General features: G+C 35.0%; 2 protein-coding genes across 13 annotated transcripts in view; one reads left to right on the forward strand and one right to left on the reverse strand.

Moving 5' to 3' along the window:
* Positions 1–3,026, forward strand: part of LOC123685697 (plasma membrane calcium-transporting ATPase 2) — a 105,404-nt gene extending 102,378 nt beyond the window's left edge. For all 10 annotated transcript variants that reach the window (XM_045625502.1, XM_045625501.1, XM_045625503.1 and 7 more), the window contains one exon: positions 884–3,026. In XM_045625502.1, coding sequence (XP_045481458.1) covers positions 884–1,105 — 222 coding nt within the window. In that variant the 3' untranslated portion in view covers positions 1,106–3,026. The remainder of the gene's footprint in view (positions 1–883) is intronic.
* A 556-nt stretch (positions 3,027–3,582) lies between these two features.
* Positions 3,583–14,479, reverse strand: LOC123685698 (acyl-CoA synthetase short-chain family member 3, mitochondrial). 3 transcript variants are annotated; one of them, XM_045625513.1, is made up of 11 exons: positions 14,270–14,479; positions 12,941–13,217; positions 12,338–12,503; positions 10,473–10,762; positions 8,057–8,153; positions 7,783–7,991; positions 7,497–7,725; positions 6,949–7,405; positions 4,139–4,361; positions 3,897–4,072; positions 3,583–3,781 (listed from the first exon to the last, which is right to left on the reverse strand). In XM_045625513.1, exons 2-11 carry the CDS (start codon positions 13,065–13,067, stop codon positions 3,683–3,685), a joined length of 2,073 nt encoding a protein of 690 aa, XP_045481469.1. In that variant the 5' UTR covers positions 13,068–13,217; positions 14,270–14,479; the 3' UTR covers positions 3,583–3,682. The 3 variants fall into 3 exon arrangements, with proteins under 3 accessions (XP_045481469.1, XP_045481471.1, XP_045481470.1); XM_045625515.1 differs by lacking the exon at positions 14,270–14,479 and adding an exon at positions 13,291–13,445; XM_045625514.1 differs by lacking the exon at positions 14,270–14,479 and having other exon boundaries at positions 12,941–13,447.
* Between the last annotated feature and the right edge of the window lie 7,154 nt (positions 14,480–21,633).

Below are 21,633 nucleotides of genomic sequence, written 5' to 3' on the forward strand. Positions count from 1 at the left end.
CTCAACGTGAAAGCATAATTCTGTTTTTTGAAATCTTTGCATGAAATTTCTATACTTGAGTTTGTTATTTTTCGTTCGATCCGAGGTTCCCAAATGAAGCTCCTATAACGATATTTTTGAGAGGCACATTCAGCTGTAATATTTCAATGCCTGAATTCGCACACTGATTTTAACATTATGGTAGTTCATAATAATAAATACTGCAGATTAAATATGATTACCTTTCATATCTGCATGGATAGAAATGATTAATCTGGTGAATTCACCATTTCCAATATTCAATCAAGTTTGAAATTTTCTGAAAGGGGTGGTAATTTTTGATTGACCTTTATTTCTTACAACTATAATCAAAATACCTTATTGAAGAATAAAATTTAGTATTCTGCCATTTAATTGAACAAATTTTCTCATTGTGGTTTATCAGAAATATATATTTAATGTTGTTAATACATTGAGGGACAATTAACATCAAAGGTTTTGTTTGATGAAAGAGGGTAATTTCTGCTATTCAGAAGAAAAATAATTCACGAAATATGTACTTAATGTCTAATCTACTAAATTGAAACTTAATAAGCCAATCATTTGGTCACCAAATGGATGAGGATAACAGAATAATAGTTTTCTTTATTTGGTGGTACAAAATTGGGGATGTATATAATTTTATGGGAGCTTCTTGGCGTTGTTGTTTGTTGTGATTTGAATCTGGTTAATATACAAGTGAGAAATGAGTCTTATCTAATGTTTTTGATGCATGAATCGGCCTTGGGAACCGGTTGGATCGGACCTTTTAGACTGTTGCATACTTCGTTTTTTGCTATTTACTCCGTAACGGGAATGTTCTGATTTTAATTCCTCCTGTTTTTTTGTTTCTTGTTCATTTCAGATACGAGTAGTTAACGCTTTCCGTCAGGGCCTAGATGCTCGATACGGCGAACACAGCAATACTTCCCTAGCAGAGGTACTGCGCAAACAAACATCTCTCTCTAAGAGGCTGTCCCAAACTTCTTCCATAGAATACGCTGATAACATCCCAGACGAATTGACGATTCCTGAGATTGACGTGGAACGATTGTCTTCCCACAGTCACACCGAGACGGCGGTCTAGCTTTCGTATTTCGTCTTACCGTCCCATCCCAAATCAGCTTTATCGAAATCGATTTTAAATACAGCCAGATTCGCCATATACGCGGGCAGGACGTAATTCCAATTGTAAACCCCCCCTCCCTACACAACAAAGCTCGTGCTTTCAATGAATCAGGCTTCGTTATGATGACAATTTCTAGTGGAATTTTACTGTAGAGTGTTCCAACCACGGCTGCTACATTTTCTGGCAATGTGGACATTTACTCAAGTGAACAGTTCTGCCAATATATATGCTCGGCTTGGAGACGTGGTGCGCCGATGCTGAGTACTCTAACACAGTCCGCCGCGCTGACTTGGGGGCGAGCGCCCTCTGTGCACTGTCTGTGCGGCCTGATAGTGTTCAGGGTTTGCTCTGCGCATCATGGTCTCTTTAATGATTTCGACTTTAGTATCATCAGATGTCGTTTTGCCAAATTGCTGGGAGAAGGCAGATAGGCTACCCGAACTTCTGCCTAGAGGCTCTTCGATTGAAAACAGCAACTGCTTTATTACCTCATCGGTCACATCCACCTCATTATTTTAATAGACAAGATTGAGCCTGGTCGATAAAGTAGTTGAACCAAATCTTGGGCTTCTAGGTCTCATATTGTAAATAACTCGGCCATATAAATTTCTATTTTGTACGTTTAAGTTCTTGATCGAGTAACTGCCTCCTCTTATACAATTTCGTTGTATTTAGATCTACGGCTTTGAATTAAGGAAAATTAAAAAAAATTGTACATACACGACTATGTGTATTGGAATGTATTTTGATTAAAGGCACAGTTCTTTAGTTTTAGGATAATAAGCTATTTATAATGGTTATCCAGACTTACATAGCAAAGCCATGGAATATTCTTGGTGTTTTTCAGCTCATATTGTTCGTAACTCTACCAGTAAATTTTTTTTTCAATTTTAGATGATGTATCGTTTTGAATCATGTTGAAATTTTTAAGATTGCGTAAATAAGGCATTCAACGCGTATTTTAGAGCGTAATATTTAGATAGTTGACCTCATTAATCGAGGTGCTAAACTTAATTTCGTTTTCTCACCCTTCCTAACCATTATAGTTGTTGTAGTCAGTCTTAAATTCGGCTGAGATTTCAGGCGGCCTATTCTAGTCATTATTAGGTGTAAGCTTGTTTCAATCTCGAGAGTTGTTGAAACAAATGACGTTGACCATGTTCCACCCTTCAGTTGTTATAGATCATTACCTTGTACTCTAAAATTAGGTGAAAAATATTCGGAAGTTATTCTTCAATCTATTTCTTTCTTAATGCAATCGTATAGTGGAACAGTTTATCCCAGAACCTTCTTTGGAATGTCTATTCTGTCTGGAACATTGACCATCCAAAATCCAAGTTTGATTACTTAGTATAGATTATCTTTATTTAGTTGTATTTAAAGCGGGTCAATTATATTGACTCGGTAGAGCCTACAGCTTAATGTTGCTGTTTGTAATTATAAAGATATAAAATTGTTATCATATGTTACCGTTGTTGCCCTTTGTAAAGAAGACGGCCCTACGACCTATCCACTGATGGACGCAGACTTTAGTGGATTGGCCTGAGACCAAAACCGTTTATTTCATTCATTCAGTTACTAGCTGTGCTTTCGTTGATAATTTATACATTGAAACAAAATCTAGCTTCTACCAAGAGAGGTGAATAATATTGTTACAATTTTTTTAGTTAAATTTACAAATCATTTGTGAACCATTTTATTTATTGTACACTTTTCTGTTGCATCTATTCAACTGAATATTTTGAAATATAATTATTTTTTGAGCGAATATGACTGTTTGTTCTTCAACTCTGTAATATAATTTAAACATTTCACAAAATGCTCTTAATATTTTCATATTAAATATAGATTTTAAAATATAATGACGCATATAAAATTCCATGGAATTTCATTTATACTCCTGAATTTCATTATCCTCTAATTTTTTGTTTCATTCTATTTTTCATGAGTAACAAAGAACTTTCAGGAAATCTGTTTTATTTGATAATTTATTTTTTCCAGGTTGAATTATATTTTACATAATTCCTAATCATAATTGTATTTCAGAAGCTGTTCTATCTTACTAATTATTCTAGAATAATGACTTCCAGATGACTTCGAAATTAAAACACCCTAGAGCAATTTATTAAAAAAATTATACGATATGGGAATTTTCTAGGCGGAAGTTAATTTGGCTCAACAGGCAAATTATTAAAATGAGGAAACATCGAACAATGGATTGGAATTATTTTTTAGAGAATGTGATGGTTTTAAGAAAAATAATTTGGCATTGTTTATAATAAATTAGAATTCGATATACATATAGTTTTTTTATCCCCCATTTTTTTCTTGACTTCAAATTCAATAATAATCTATTTCTTTTTCCTTATATCAAAAATTTATCAATGTTAAATCTATTACAATTCATTACATATAGAAAAAACTACACCAAAAACTTGATCAAACATTATTATGGAATATTTAATTCATAACAAATCAGTATAATTTCAAATATCTATAACAGAATTTATAGTTCTATTTAAAATTTCAAATGCGTTACAGATACTCTGGTAGTGATGAACATTCAAAGCCTAACTTCTGCAAAGATGCTCGAATGCTTTTATATACTGATGAATCCTCCACGGTTGATGGTATCTGAAAAATCAAATAATAAGATGATTATGCTCTATAACAAATTACTGAAGTTTAAAAATAACAGATGGATATTAAAAAGAAATTTCGAAATTTGTTTGGAAGAATGTAAGCTTACCCTAATGTCCTTATTTCTGGCTAAATCGGCAATACTTTTTCTACAAATCTTTCCAGACCGCGTTCGTGGTAATCCATTCACAGCAACAGCAAGTCTAAAAGCCGCGATAGGACCTACCAATTCTCGTACCATCCTAATAATATCACGTGTAACTGCTGCTTCTGACTTGAGTGAATCTATGAGAAAAATAAATATGGCATAACAATCCAATCGCCTTTCACCTTTTCAATTCTGATGCATACCTTTTTTAAGAACGAACATACATAGAGGTACTTCACCCTTTGTTGATTCTGGAACGCCTATAACTGTTGCATCTGCAATGTCAGGATGAGCTAATACTACGTCTTCTAGAGCTGCGGTAGATATCCTGTGACCCGCTACATTTATAACATCGTCATCTCTAGCTGTCACGTAAATATATCCATATTCATCGATGTATCCTGCATCCATTGTGTCATAGTAACCCTATAATGTTACAGACTTTTGAGTTAAATACGAGTGTGAGTAAAATAGTTATTTATGCAAAAAGTGAATGTTTATTGCACTCGACGTAAAATTGTCCGACGAGGCCGTTAGGCCGAGTTGGACAACACGTCGAGTGCAATAAACAATTTTTGCACGAGTTGCATACAACATTTTTTCTATGTTCATGCAAAAAGCAAAAAATGATTTATTGAGGTGCGGCACTAGGTGTGGGAAAATGAAAATCGCAACTTGAATACTTTATTATTAATATCGATTTGCATTGAAACAGGAACTAATACGTTACGAACAATTTAACTCAAACTTTATTTTTACCCTCAATGTTGAAAGTGAATGAACAATTGGTGCAATTTTCATTATGAATATTTCGTAGTGAAGTACTTTTTAAATCCACTTCTTGATTTGTTTGTTGTTGTTACTGCTGTAAACGTACTAGTACTTGGTAACTGTACATCGTTATTTCCTTCAGGCTGAAATATTTGTTTGTCATGATGACAGCACGTTGAAGTAGAATGACAGATGAGTGCAATAAAAGCTTTATTGCACTAGTGCAATAAAGAACTTCTTTTTCCACTAAATATAGTTCAATAAAGTTTTGCTTTTTGCATGAATGTAGAAAGAGTATATTTCATCATCCCATACCGATATAAATAAGACAAGTCAAAGAGGACACAAATAGCATAACTTAATTAGAAATAAATTTTCATCAGCTGTCACTGATGGTATAACGACTTTTTTGAGCAATAAACAAGAATGTTTATTGCTCAAAAAAGTCGTTATACCATCAGAAGCCAACTTCTTGAATTTTATTACGTAAAGCGGTTTAATAGAAATGGGTGAATGATTGTATAAGATAATGGCTTGGCAACTAGAAGAATTAAGTAGTAACATGAGCAGGAATTTACAATGTAGCAAAATTTCTGATAGAATATTGATGGAAAACTATTAATTTGACCATTAATTATTCCACAAAATGAATTAAACATCTATATGTAAACAAACTATATGTAGAAGTTGATGAGTTTTTTTATATGGGGTTACTCCGAATCAATAAAAAACGGAATGATATTAAAATATATATTCATGAAACCTGAACAATGGAAGATAAGCAAGTCAAAAGTAGGCGCAAAGGATAGTCGAATAAATGGGATATAAACTAACTGACGAAGAAACTGCAACACCCAAAAGGAGCTTTTTAATTTTTTTTTCGTAAAACATAAATAGTACAGCAAGGAGTAAATGATTGAAATTTGGGGTAAAAAACGAAGGGTTTACAATTTTTTTCAATAAATTTGTTAGCAATGTGTTTGTCCACCGCAATTATCTATACACTCCCCAACACGTCTCGGCATTGATGCAATAAGATGGTATATTTCTTCTTGAGGGATACGATCCCAAGCTACCTGTACTTCCTGTCTCAGAGCCGACAAAATCCGTGGGGGACGGGGTATATTTCCAACCTTCTAACCATTATGTCCCAAACATGCTTTATGGGCGAAAGATCGGGGGATCTGGGCGGCCATGGCAAAAGATTCTCATGGGTCGCTTCGAAAAAGTTTAAACTAACTCTGGCAACATGAGTTCGTGTATTATCTTGCTAAAATATTGGATTCTCGAGCCGGTTAAGGTGAGAGAGAACATGGTTCCACTATTTCTCGAAGGTAACACAGCGCTGTCATGTTACTTCAAATAAAAGTGACCTACTTGCATGTGCAATAGTACCCCATACCATAATGCCTACTGTCCTGTGAACATGATGCTCAACATCAAACTGAGGTTCACATCTTTCTCCCCGACGTCATCTAACCCTTCTTCGGCCATCATGTGCACCCAAGGAGAATCAAGATTAATAAAAAAGAAGACCTGATGCCATTTCACATTCCGATGTTGCCGGCGATGCTCAACCGTTAGAGGTAACACAAGATGTTGTCCAAAAGACCTTATCCGGCGGTAAACCGTTCGGACGGTTACAGGATGATCTTGTTCTCCTAACCACTCATCAGCCAAAGATCCAGTTGTTGCAAATCGGTCTCTAATTTTGTACCCTTCGACGTCCGGTGCCTATACTCTTCTTCGATTTTGGACATTATCAAGCCTTGCTTGACAACATCTCATAACAGTAGTTGGATTTCTGTTCGTACGGTTAACGATTTCTCGAAAGGACAAACCCACCTGGTAGACCAATAATTCGACCTCTTTCAAATTCAGTTAGCTGGCGATGAATTCGGCGTACACGTGCTCTAGGCATTTTAACAGCAACTAAACATCGACTCTGGATCTCCTCGAACTGCTGGTTTGTTGTAAAATTTAAAAACTTCGAAAAACGACTACAATATTTGAGTAATAAACATTGTTTACATGAAAAAACCTTCACGATTTTTTTCTCCAAATTCAATGATTCACTCTTTGTTATACTATATGTTATACCAAAAAAATTTGAAATTTAAACAGTTCCTTTTGGGTGTTGCAGTTTCTTTGTCAGTTAGTATATATCTATTATGTAATGATAAAACATGAACGATTTATTAGAAAAAAAATACTGCCGGTTAATATTTAATCATGCACTCACTGGGTATCTCTGGAAGTAATGTTGGCAAAACTTCTCAGGAGCTTGATAAAGGGTGGACATGGTGCCTGGTGGCAAAGGTAACTTCACCACAATCCTTCCTAATTCGTTCTTACCAGCCTCTGTACCATCTTCACGTAATATCCTAATATCGTATCCAGGGAAAGCCATACCGGCACTATGTTTTGGTGGTTCCATACTATGACCAAATCCGATACAATGGGCTGCCATCACATGACCTGTTTCAGTCTGCCACCATTGATTCAAAATCGGAACATTGAATACCCTCTCTGCCCATTGTTTGGTTTCATAATCACAGTGTTCTCCAGCTACTATTATAACTCTCAAGCTTTCTATTTTGTATTTTCTACCGAACTCAACATCTGGATCTTCTCTTCTGATAACACGAAAAGAGGTAGGCACTGTAAATAGTCCATTAACTTTGTGCTCGTTTATAATTCTGCAAAAGAATTCATATTTGAAACATCTCTTTAAAACCCTGAAACCGTTTGTTTTTGCTTGTTCATTCATGCGCCATTCTTTATACACACCTGAAATATTGTCCTGGATCTGGTGTTCGATCGGGCTTTCCCTCATACATCACACTTGTAATTCCCGCTAAAAGTGGACCGTAGCAAATATAAGAATGTCCAACCACCCACCCAAGGTCACTAGCAGCCCACCAAACGTCATTTGGACCCATACCATAAACTACGCTCATAGTCCAACATAACGTAGCTATATGTCCACCTACTGGTCTTTGAATACCCTTCGGTTGATCTGAAAAAAAAAACAATTTCTGATTAACTAACATTCAAAAGAATGGCTTTGCTTTACCTGTGGTTCCTGAGGTATAAAGAATATAGAGAGGTTCGTTGGCTTCAACTGGTACACAGTCGTGTGGCCCAAATTTCAGAGCATCCTCCCATAACAAATCCATCTCTACATCTAAAGGACAGCTTTCGACGTTTCTTCTTTGGTATATAATACATTTATTCGGCTTGTGTGAAGACATCTCTAGTGCCTCATTCAGTATATCTTTATATCTGAAATATTTTTCGTGAAAAATATAGTTCAAGTCAATTTTTTTATTTTTATTTTGCAAGCTTACCTAATAATTCTATGAGGTTCTACTCCACAACTAGCTGCAATTATCACTTTTGGCTCGGAGTGGACAATTCTAGTACTAAGTTCTCTTGCGGCAAACCCTGAGATTTATTAAACATAAGTTTTCATTTTTGCGTAGAATTATTTCTAAGTCATTAATCAATGCACGTTACAGTGATTTCTAACGAGAAGAGCCTATAATCGACAATATGACGTTAATGAATTTCCAATGTGAATTTTAAATTAGGAAACGCAAAAATTTACACAAAGGTTCATTATTTCAGGTTGAACGAAATGCTATTCGAAAATTGTCAACTACAAAACTATCAGGAGTGGAAGTTCGCTGTAAAAATATTCAATAATCATAGCTATTAAGAGTAGGCAGTTCACCTCAAAAAATATCACCTTGTTTTTTTCAAGAAATTAATTTAAAATTATAGAATATCGACTAGAATTATTAAAATTATTTTCACAGAATTGGAGGTTGAATTTCAAAAGAATCTCTTGAAGAAGTTTTACTTTGAACCTTTCAGGAGAGGGTTTGCATTTCATTTTGACTGATCATATACTACACTGCGCAAAAAAATTAACGCACATTCTGAAAATCTCAATTTCAATGAAACTTAAATCATTGACTTTATAACTTATTTTTTATGTTCTCTCGGGAAGGTTTAGAACGAAACATTAAATGGAAGAAAAATTCAGGGTTTCACCGAATCTTATGTGAAAGAAGAGAAATAAACAATTTTCAAAATACTGGAATGCTGATAAGTGATTTAATACTTGGCATTTCCACCCCTTGCGTTAATTACAGCTCGGTAACGACGGTTCATACTCAAAATGAGTGATCTTAAAATGTTCTAATCTAATCCTTCCCAGATTTCTCTGAGTTGGATTCCTAAGTCATTAAGAGTAGCTGGATGATTTTCTGAACTTCTCAGCCTTCTATTGAGGTTGTCCCAAACCTGCTCAATCGGATTGAGATCTGGACTTCTTGCTGGCGATTCCATTCGAGAGACTTCAACCCCTTCAAGGTACTGCTGAACGATGCGCGCACGATGGGGTTTAGCATTATCATCCTTAAAAATGAAATTTTCACCAATGTATGGGGCAAATGGCACTACATGCTCTTCAAGAATGTTCCTTATATACCTATCAGCATTCATAGCTCCATTATCAACGACCACCAGGTTTGTGCGAGCAGTCAAAGATATTCCACCCCATACCATAATCGATCCTTCCCCGAAACCAGTAGTATTCAGGATATTGCACTGAGCATATCTCTCATGTGGACGTCTGTATACAAGGGAACGTCGATCACAATGGTAGAGGCAGAATCTAGACTCATCTGTGAAGAGAACTCTTTCCCAATCAGCCTCTTCCCAATGGATATGCTCTCTCGCAAAATCCAAACGCGCCCTTCGATGGGCTGAGGTAAGAGCTGGGCCTCTTGCCGCGACACGAGGCCTTAAATCATATTCTCTGAGGCGATTTCTTATTGTCTGAGTGCTAATTTGCACCCCATGAGTTTGCTCAAGCTGATTTTGAAGTAGACGAGCGGTTGCAAACCGTTGTCTCAACGAAGAAACTCTCAAGTAACGTTCTTGAATGGCTGTTGTTACCCGTGGTCTACCCTGTCCTGGTCTTCGGGCATTCATACCTGTCTCCCTGAATCGCTGCAACATTCTGGACAAACTTATATGGGAAACTCAAAACTTTTCTGCAATTCTTGTGTATGTCCACCCTTCTTCTCGCAAAACTACCGCTTGGGCACATTCCTCTTTGGTCAAATTGCGTGTTTCGCGTTGCATAGCGATCGAGTGTAGAAAATCAAATGAAAGAAAAACTATTGATCACTAGAATTGATCGAGAACAACTGATTTCAGAATGGAGCCAATACATTCAAAACCTGATAATCTCATCTTTTTTTATTCCTGCTGGGAAAAAACATCTGTATTGAAGAAAAACGTTGAAAGTGGATAACATATGCATGCATAATTCTGATAAAAATAATTATCATTGAGAACACCTTCAGTTGTAGAATAAATTTGAGATTTCCATAATGTGTGTTAATTTTTTTGCGCAGTGTATATTACACTGATTTTGATGAAACAATTTAACGATTTTTGAACATGGTTGAAGCATGTATCTTCCCATAATCAAATAGCATTAGCCACTCAACACAAATGGCATGGGAATCTTCGAAAGATAATACACAATGTTACCGTTTATAACCATTTTAAATAGCATAATTTGTATATTTGGAAACACTTTGAAAAAAAATTTGCATCAAGTACTGAAATCGTATGCGATTAATTAACAGCAAAGCAACTCAAATTTTTCTGTATATACCCGAAAATTCTTGTTTTCTTTTCATGTTCGATAAGAGAAAAATTATGCAGTAAAATGTCAAAGCTCACCTCCAAAAACGACGGAATGGACAGCTCCCAATCTAGCAGTAGCCAGCATGGATATAACTGCTTCTGGAATGAGTGGCATGTAGATCAAAACTCTATCTCCTTTCTCAACTCCCAGTTTAGCTAAACATCCCGCCAAATGCGATACTTCATCTAATAATTCGGCATATGTCACCTTCCTGATGACTTGAGTTACAGGACTGTCATGAATGAGTGCAACTTTTGAGCCATTTCCTGCCTTCACATGCCTATCTACGGCATTGTAACAAGCGTTGGTCTCTCCGCCAACAAACCTTTTTGAAATTTTATTATTGGTTAGCTTGTAAAGCATCATAACATCTATTTTAGAAATCATGAATATCATAGTTAAGAGCAGCAATGGCTTGCTTTGCCTCATCCATACCAAAAGAGATATACATTTGCGTATCGTCAGCATAATATGTCCAGAAGAAAGAACATTTGATTTAAAAAGTAGTAGTAGTAGTTATATAAAAGAGGACCCAAAATAGAGCTATGACGAAGTCTTTAATTGCCTAATCAACGAATCCAATAAAATGTAAAATTGAAAGCAAAACATTGAGATAAAGAGTGTTAAATGCTTTAGTATAATATAGTAAAATGAGCATTGTCAAGGTATTTTTTCAAAGCTATGTTCATATCATTTTTGATACTTAATGACGCAATTGAACAACATATACAGGGTGACCATTTGAAAACGAAACAGACGAGATTACAGACGAAATAAAGTTTTTCGATAGAAATGCTCGGACAGGTCGATTTCTGTTTCGAGGGGGACAACTTAAGATGTAGGTTACGGACGCATAGCGCTTCAACCCTTGCTACTACAACCCTCACCCCCAAATTTTGAATAGGGAAGATGGGGTGAGTGATACCTCATTTGAAAGGTATTTTTATACTCATTTCAGCACAGTAATTGTTTTTTCATTTTATGCATTAGTTCTCGAAATATACTTAACTAAGTATTTGAAAATGAAGTGGTGTTTTCATGGCACTTGTAGTGTTTTGTGAAAAATCGACATTTTGAGCTTCAAAACAACCATGACTGTGGCTTCCTTCCTAACTAACTAACGCATGAATATTTCGAGAACTAATGCATAAAATGAAAAAACAATTACTGTGCTGAAATCAGTATAAAAATACCTTTAAATTGAGGTATCACTCACCCCATCTTCCCTATTCAAAAATTGGGGGTGGGGGTTGTAGCAGCAAGGGTTGAAGCGCTATGCGTCCGTAACCTACATCTTAAGTTGTCCCCCTCGAAACAGAAATCGACCTGTCCGAGCATTTCTATCGAAAAACTTTATTTCGTCTGTAATCTCGTCTGTTTCGTTTTCAAATGGCCAGCCTGTATATTGGTGTGAATCCCGCATTAGTAGGCTAAATGATACTGTTTTCATTCAAACGCTTCCATAACTGCATTCGAATGGTTTTATCTCGATCTTTAGAAAAGGTAGACAATGCGCTGACTAATCTCATATCATTGAAACTAAAAAGGTTGGATATTTTCAAAATTACAAAAACCAAACTGGACTAGTCATCAAAATTAGAGGCGATCAGAAATTAACATATAATTGCGAGTGAGGTAAAATTTTGATGGATTATCGAAAATGGAAAAAGTGGATTGAAAATCCTTGGGTACGGATAATTTTGCTTCCTCAACTGAATTGTTTATGTTTTGAGTAATGAAGGATCTTGATATTGTTTGAAAATAATCTCTTGTCTCGAAAACAATAGAGGTATAAGTTGCTCTTGCGCAATGAATAACTTAGCTTCAGAAGATAGTTGAGCATTTCAGATTTTTTGGAATTTTTGAGATAATATTGATTTATTAATAGCATTCTACTCACCATTTTGTGAATGGTTGATTAGAGTCATCTAGAACTTTTTTCCATGGCTTACTCCATTCAATTGAATTCCCGATTTCTCCCCAAAATTCTTCAGGATTCAATATCGACTTTTCATATATTTGTCGATATTTTTCGCTATAGTAGGGATTTTCTTGTACTGCAGCATCTGGAAAAAGCATAATATTTTTAAATTGCACTTTCTTCATATTCTTCGTATTGGTTCTGCAAACTTTTAAAAGACAACCCTACATTAAAAATACATACTACTGTTTTTCGCTGTAGACCTTTTATATCAGACATTGTGTTTTTATTATTGTTTTTTTTTTCGTTTTAGTTGTCTCTGAAATACAAATTAGGCGTTCCTTCTGAAATATACTTGGCAACCTTACTGAACCTTCTAGTCGAAACATAAAATTTTCACGAAAAAATTTGGATGAAAGTCACAAAACAAAAAATCAGTCTCAAAGAACAATCGGTAGAATTTTCGTTTTCCATTATTTTTGAGGGTATTTCTAAACAGAAAATGGTAATGAAAATTGGTGTGCATAGAAAATGTTTACACCACGAATAGGACTATGTAAAAAAAAATGCGCAATTAGGTACCTTGTAACTCCTTTTCAAACTTATTCTTTTGATCCAACTTCTTGTGCTTTATCCTTTTAGATATTATATCTTGAATTTTTCCGTCGATTTCTTCACATTCCTCGACACTCACTAATGGACCCAACATTTTCACAATCGGGACACTTTTTAACAACAATACTGAATTGTAACGAGGTAGAAATGATCCCTGTTTTCAAGAACCATACATTAAGGAATAAATTATTGCCCCCCTTCTCTTCATTCGAATTTATAAGGTAAACCTCATTGAACTTTAGTACTGAAAGAAAAAGAATCGATTGTTTTAAAACAATATTTTTTTGGTAGACGTGAAATTTCGTCTCGCTAATCACCTAAACAAAGTAATATTCAAAATAATTCTATTGTTGAAGAAATAATGCAGCTGAGAAATTTAAATTTTTATATTTGCTCTAAAAACTTCGAGATTTTACTAATTTTTTTGCAATTGAATCTGAGAAAAATTATCAATGAAATTTTTTTGTGTTAACCGAAAAAATATATCTTCAATACATTTATCGATTTTGAAAATATCACTGATGGATTTCATACTTTAGACATGGTTTCCGTCTTTTGTCATAATGGTAATTCAGATTGGCTATTGTGTTTGACACTTGACCTGTATCGGTGAAATGAACCTTTTCTTAACTAGATCATTCCTATGCTAAGTTTGATCGGATCCTAATATCCAAAATGAATTGAATTGGTCGTAACTCAAGGTGTTTTTGTTCATTTTTGTAATAATAACGTAAAATATAGAATGTTATTCCTGATTAGAATATTGTCTCTGCAATGTTATAACACTAATAAATTCGCCCAAAGATATAATATTTTCATTTTGAAGATCTTTTAATGAGTTTTGATATTTCCTCATTGAGTGAGAATAAATTTGGGTTATTTGAATAATTTTATGTTTTCATATACACTCCTTCTATGATTATAAAGATCATGATTATTTGATACATTTTATTTATGATTCGAACATCGATATCTATCGTTTACATTTTTGAATTTTCAATGCTTTTTGTTTGTCTACAAATTAGAATAAGGTACATCGACCGAAATTATTGACCTAGTGAAGGTCGTTGGTATCATTTGAGATACCTTTCTGCCAAAAAGGCGACAACGTCTTACTCTTTGCAATCAATTTGGAATTTGGAAAACTCTCTCGAAAACTGAATGCAGTGGCGTAGCTTGCCTTACAGGGACCCTGTATCGTGTATGTTCAGGGCCGCAGGGGCCAAAGGAAAGCAAACTAAAGTTTTTCATAAAAGAATATCTTAGAAATTTAGTAATTATTTCTTAAAAACTTACGCTGATACGGCGGTAGCTACGCTCCTAGATAGTTGATCAGGAAACCAAAAATATGTATTAGGGGAAAGATGTAAGATGATCCCTTCGATTACGAGCTCATGAGCAATGCCATCTAGTTGAATTCTATGCCATAACGTAGCCCTCAACACCCCCCTGCCTAGGTTAATTTGTTATTTCGATGCGAGCGAACAGTCGAACACTAAAAAATATAAATTGTGGCAACTTGATCTGAAGTAAGGTTGACTTTAAGATTATGCGTTTTTATAGTGAAATGTAGACAATGGTAGATTTTTATGTATGCGGCTAGCCAATATATTTAGTTTCAATTATTTCTCCAGTTGAAGACAATGACTTTCATATATGTAGGTTATAATAGCGAATATTGAACGGAAAAATACAAATTAGCGTAAGATGATCCCCTACCATGTGACTGTTTTGGCTATATTTAATTTCCAGTTACAAAAATATTTCCAAAATGGCCAAAAGGTTACAGTATACAGAAGAAGACAAGAAAAATGCCGTGTTCGCCGGAAAAATTAAATCATCATCAAGTTTCAATAGAAAAAACATCGATAAAGAGTATTAGAAATGTTTGTTAATATCTTAAATTGATTGTAATAGCATTATTCGGAGAAGAAAATATCTCCTTTCCTTTCAAGAATGCTTTGTTATGACCTTCTTGAGAAATACAAACAACTACCAAAAATTACCGAAAACAAAGGAAAGAATTAAATGCAGTTGCATTCAATGTAAATGCAAGAAGGCATATATATCACAGAAAAAATAGAAAAAAAAAATAGATTTTGAGATGTTTTTGGCGTTCCTGGAGACATTTCGGATGAAAGATTTGGATGTTATAGTTTTTGGTGAGACTAGAAATATTCCTAATGTTGATAATTTCACAATCCCGGGATTTCGAACTTGTTATAATAACCAGAATGATGGTGTCCTCATCTTCATTAGAGATTGTATTAACTTTGACATTGATCATACGATTCTACCAATAACTGAAGTTACAATTAGTAATATTTAAAAAATCTGATATTGAATTTTCTATCATGCCCTGTTTCAGGTCTCCCTCTGTAAATGATAACCTGTTTCTAGCTGACTCAGAGCTTTACTTCAATAATTTGAAAAAGAAACATGTTGATATATTTATGGCAGACATCAAATTTTATATTCTCAACCCTGCCAGACCAGCAAATAACAGTTATTTATCTATGTTATTGTGTTTTGGATTCAAGTCCCACAATTCTTACACCGGATTATTAACGGAAAATAGCTCCTGCCTTCATCATATTTTCATAAGGAAAAATACTGGTAACAACAAATTATTACTTAATGCATTTGTCATTGACTCGGATATTAGGTACTGATATCTGAGTCAATGGCAAATGCATTCAGTAACAATTTGTTATTAGGTACTGATACATAGCAATAATACATTCCGATAGTCAGGCTGCAATTAAAGCACTGAGCTCACATACCATCGATTCTAAGATGGTATTGGAGTGCCGAAGGAAACTCAAGGAAATAGGCAAGAATAACAAGGTCTTTTTAATATGGGTGCCCGGCCACTCGGGAATCAGAGGGAATGAGGAGGCCAACACACTTGCCCGGAACCTTTCTGTGGTGTAGATGAATGCACCTACAAAAGAGTTTCAGGAAAAGGAGGTAATCGAAAGAGAAAAACTCTGGCGGAATCTTCCTGGTCTGGATCACTCCAAAAAGTTTCGTCGAAACTTTGACTCTACAAGATCCAAGAAGTATCTGGTTCTTAGTAAGAGTGAGGAGGTGTAGCAACACCTCCTCACTGGATTCCACACAGGGCATTGCCGCCTTAGGAAACACCTCATGAGAATGGGTCTAACAGAAAATGACGAGTGCAGATTCTGTGAGGAGGAGGAAGAAACACTGGATCACCTGGTGACGGAAAGCCTCGCCATCGCTAGCCAACGCAAAACCTGCCTTGGACACGAAACTTATAACGGGTGTTTTTTTTCGAGGTATATAACTTTAAGTCGGCATTACTGTTCAAGATGGCAACCGATTTAACAGCTGTCAAGTGATTTATTCTCAGTTTGGTTTGGCAATTCATCATGAATAGACTCACGCCTGAACAACGCTTGCAAATAGTGCAATTTTATTTCGAAAATAATGGTTCTGTGCGGAATATATATCGCGCACTACGTCCATTTTATTTTGTTTAGCGATGAAGCGCACTTCTGGTTAAATGGCTACGTCAACGAACAAAACTGCCGCATTTGGAATGAAGCTAATCCTAAAGTGTATGTCGAAACACCGTTACATCCAGAAAAACTGACTGCTTGGTGCGCTTTATGGGCTGGTGGAATCATTGGTCCGTACTTCTTCAAAAACGATGATGGCCAGAACGTTACAGTCAATGGTGATCGGTATAGAGCCATGATTACTAGCTTTTTCAGTCCTGAATTGAACAACCATGATATCCAGGAGCTGTGGTTCCAACAAGATGGCGCAACATGTCACACAGCTCGTGCCACAATCGATTTATTGAAAGACATGTTTGGTGACCGCCTAATTTCACGTTTTGGACCTGTGAATTGGCCTCCAAGATCTTGTGATTTAACACCGCTAGACTACTTTCTGTGGGGCTATGTAAAGTCATTGGTCTATGCGGATAAGCCACAAACCCTTGACCATTTGGAAGACAACATTCGCCGTGTTATTGACGATATACGGCCACAAATGTTGGAAAAAGTCATCGAAAATTGGACGTCCAGATTGGACTACATCCGAGCCAGCCGTGGCGGTCATATGCCAGAAATCATATTTCATATCATCATATCAAGATTATCTTGCGGATAAATAAAATTCATGTCAATCGAATAATCCATCGTTGTTTCATTGCAATTTAAAGTTCTATAGCTCTAAAAAAAACACCCGTTATAAGTGAGGAATTAGTCTCCTTGAAGCCATCCCAGATATTGGAGTTCATCAGAACTCTGGAACTGAAAGGCGAGCTGTATATCACGTTATGGAGAGAATAGTTCTGATGGGGGGCACAATGGACCATTAGGTCGCAGTGAAACGTAACTGTAGTATGTATCAGTATGAAGAACCTGTATATTTTCATACTTGAGACGACAAGGTCCGTATAACCAAACAAAATCGTGCGAGAATATATCAGAAACGCACAGTTTTCATGGTTATATTTTATTATTCTATGTTGGTTCTCTGAACTTTCCGCCACGGCTTTATCTGTCAATTCATCAATTTGCCTTAAAGAAATCAGTTCTGCCAACCAACATTTTTCAATACAAAAATCACTAAATTATATTTATGGAAATATTTCATTAATTTTAATGAAAATGCAATGAATTAGAGAAAATAATGTATAATACTCGTACAGAAGGCTCATTCTACCACTCGTTCATTCCAAAACTCGCCACTACGTGGCTCGTTTTTGAATTTTGAACTCGTGGAAGAATATCAATGCCTTCTGCACTTGTATTATAAATAACTATTCTATGTTTACCCTTGTCGATCGTGTTGTATTTATCAACTCGCAAGGTTGTTGTGAATCTGAATATACAATATAAATACTAAATATATATCATGTCGCTAGATACATAAAGTAGTAAGAATGATCTTATTCAGTAGTAGTCTGTAATTCATTCATTTTGATGCTCACATTCTTGAATTACATTATGTGAGTTTTCATCTGTGATCAGTACCTACAGTGTGCAGTAAGAAATAAATACCCTTTGATGAGTCTGGAGAGTATTAATTAACCATTCCTTCAACTGTATAACGATTGACCGAACCTACCCTAGCTGGGTACATCACATAACCTCCTTAATTAAATCTAAATCTTATCTGATCTTCACAGGGGAAAATTCAATATATTAGGCATAAAGACAAATTACAGCGTCGATTATTGAAAAACAAAGGTTTACTCCGGGAATATAGAAAATACAGAAATCAACTCAACAGAGTTATATTGGATGCAAAAAAACAGCTATTATATGAATAAAGTTAATGACAATATTGCTAACATAATTAAATGTATGGAATAATTTCGGAAGAGACGAATGGTAAACCAAAACTGATAATTATCTGATAATTTTAGATGAAAAAAATGGACAATTCTAAAATGATGCTGAATAAATTCTAATTCTAATTAATAAATTAAGTCATTATCATCGTGTAGGTTGATGTTCTGTTATATGGGACTTATGGGAGGAAATAAAAACAATTGTATAGAACTTAAGTTTTATTATTCGATAATCACATATCCTACGTTATAAAATCTAAACTCTAAAACTTCAACGAGCATTCAAATGACTTTTTTACGAACGATTTCAAAGTTTTATCATTAGAAATAATATCCAAAAGAAGAAATTTATGGGATAATTTACGATATCATTTTCTCATATTGAATATTTTTCCAAGGTAAAAGCACAATTAGTATGCATTTTTCAATATTAAAATCAGAATAATTAAAGTTTAAAGGATAAATATTATACGTTTGAATCCAAACAATATTATTCAAATTGTATTGTTTTAGTTTTTCATTAAAACAATTTTTTTGATAGTCTGGGGTTCTATGTCTACATCAATTCTGTTTCAAATATGTGGAAAAAAATTTCTTCACAGAATTGAATTCAAATTCGTAATTTAAATTCTAATTTCCTAATGATGTTAAGAATAAGGCCCAATTCGAATTACAGGTAGTTGTTTTAGAATAATCCAAGGCTGGGATAAATTCTGTGATGAACTTGTTGGTTTCGGATAACCTTCTGCATATAATATCAGAAAGAATTTTAAAAGCTTATTATACCCTTGCGCAATCACTCGCGAGAATTTTGTAGGAAAATTTTTACGGAACGACTTCAGATCATTTTTATAATGATTTCGCAAGCAAAATACTTTCCCGCAATCAATTTCTTCCTAACACATCCCAAAACTGAGATACGAGTATTTAAAATTTTGTAGATAAATACTTTACATATCACTCAAAGAATTTGTATTGAATGAGGAATGGTAATTTCCAAAAAAAAATACATGAAATCGTCATATGTTTCATTTCATAGATTACTTTTCAACAAATGATGAGATTGAATTTGTAGTTGATATTCAAATAATAATGAATATATTCCCGAAAATAGTGACTGGATTCATTAATTTTTTCTTATCCTCCCATTCCTCCCTATGACTTATCACAAACAATATGGACTGGGCGTTAGAGAAAGACCATTTGATATCGGTGTATTGTGACAAGGATATAATAGATAATGGCAAAAATTGGTTTCATGAATTAATTGTATGTATAATAACTGACAATGAAACTGCAACACCCAGAAGGAGCTGTTTAAATTTTAATTTTTTTTTTGGTAAAACATAGACAGTACAGCAAGGAGTGATTGATTGAGGTTTGGAGAAAAAAACGAAGGGTTTACAATGTTTTCAATAAATTTGTTAATAATGTGTTTATCCACCGCGATTATCTATACACTCCCCAACACGTCTAGGCATTGATGCAGTAAGATGGTTCATTTCTCATGAGAGATACTATCCCAAGCTACCTGTCTCAGAGCCGCCAAAGTCCGTGGGGACTGGGGTAAATTTCCAAGCCTTCTACTCATTATGTCCCAAATATGCTCTATGGGCGAAAGATCGGGGGATCTGGGCGGCCATGGCAAAAGATTCACATGGGTCGCTTCGAAAAAGTTTAAACTAACTCTGGCAACATGAGTTCCGGTATTATCTTGCTGAAATATTAGATTCTCGAGGAAGAACATATGACCCCACTATTTCTCGAAGGTAACGCAGCGCTGTCATGTTATCTCGAATAAAGACTAAAGGTGAACTACTTGCATGTGCAATAGCACCCCATACCATAATACCTACTGTCCAATCTACATGACGCTCCACATCAAACTGAGGTTCACCAAGGTGAATCGAGATTCAACAAGAAAGACGACCTGATGCCGTTTTACATTCCAATTTTAACGTTCTCTGCACCACTGTAATCATTGCCGGCGATGCTCAACCGTCAGAGGTAACACAAGATGGGGTCGATAATGCTGCAGTCCAAAAGACCTTATCTGGTGGTAAACTGTTCGGACAGTTACAGGATGGCCTTGTTCTCCTAACCACTCATCGGCCAAAGATCGAGTTCTCGCAAATCGGTCTCTAATGGCCATAAGTTTTAGACGTAGATCTTGAACTTTATTTGTGCCCCTTCGACGTCCGGTGCCTACTGTTCTTCGATTTTGGGCATTATCGAACCACGCTGGACAACATCTCATAACAGTAGTTGGATTTCTGTTCGTACGGTTAGCGATTCCTCAAAATGACAACCCCGCATCTCGTAAACCAGTAATTCGACCTCTTTCAAATTCACTTAGCTGGCGATAAATTCCGCATACGCGTACACACTTTAAAGGAATTGCAAAAAAGGACTACAATATTTAAGTAACAAAAATTGTTTACATGATTCATTTTCCATTTCAATACTTTTCTCATTCCAAAGGAATTTTTATCTTTTCTTGTTTAATGGAGAAAGAATTGAGTTTTGGTATAACAAATGAACTAGTGAGACTAAAAATCTGCCAGATACAGTATTGACTGCGCTGAAATTTTGCGATAAGTCATTATATCCAGATATTTTGAATTTAATTTTGGTTGATAATTAAATATTTTGTTGATTTGGATTTGTATTCCAAGACAAAAATGGTGTATATAGTAAAGATATATCATTTTGTGAAGGTTAAGGCACAATGTTGAAAAATTTTCCTACAGGATTAGGGAGCCTAAATTCCAGATTCAACCATGAGGATAAAGGTTTCATGGTGCAAATATTCTTCAGTCAACACCTCAAAATTTTTATACAAAATTCGAAATATTTCAGATTTTGTGGTTTGCACAACAAATTTTTCCAATAAATATGCCTACCGAACTTATCCAAAAACGTTTTCTCTTACTAGAAGATTGATTCGATGCATTTCAGGAGTGAATTAGAACATAACTGGAGGATTAATTAATTACTGCCTTCATTTAGCTTGCAATCGGTCATCAACATGAGTCCTTCAGCCTGTAAAAGAATTATTCACATAGATGACACTTATGGATTCGATTTAATTTTAATTACTTCGTATCTGGTACTTGGATGTCTAGAAATTCGTAGGAATTAGTTACCCTTAATGAATAGGTAATTATATACTTATAATTGAGCACATTACAAGAAGAATTGTGTGACTTCAGTAGTTCGTGGTCAGCACAATAAAGTTTTCCAATAAATGACTACCAAACTCATCACAAATGATTTTTTCAACTAGAAAATTAATTAAACGCATTTTGGGGTTAAAGGATTTATTAAT

This window comes from Harmonia axyridis, chromosome X (genome assembly GCF_914767665.1).
Source record: "Harmonia axyridis chromosome X, icHarAxyr1.1, whole genome shotgun sequence".
Lineage (NCBI taxonomy): Eukaryota > Metazoa > Arthropoda > Insecta > Coleoptera > Coccinellidae > Harmonia > Harmonia axyridis.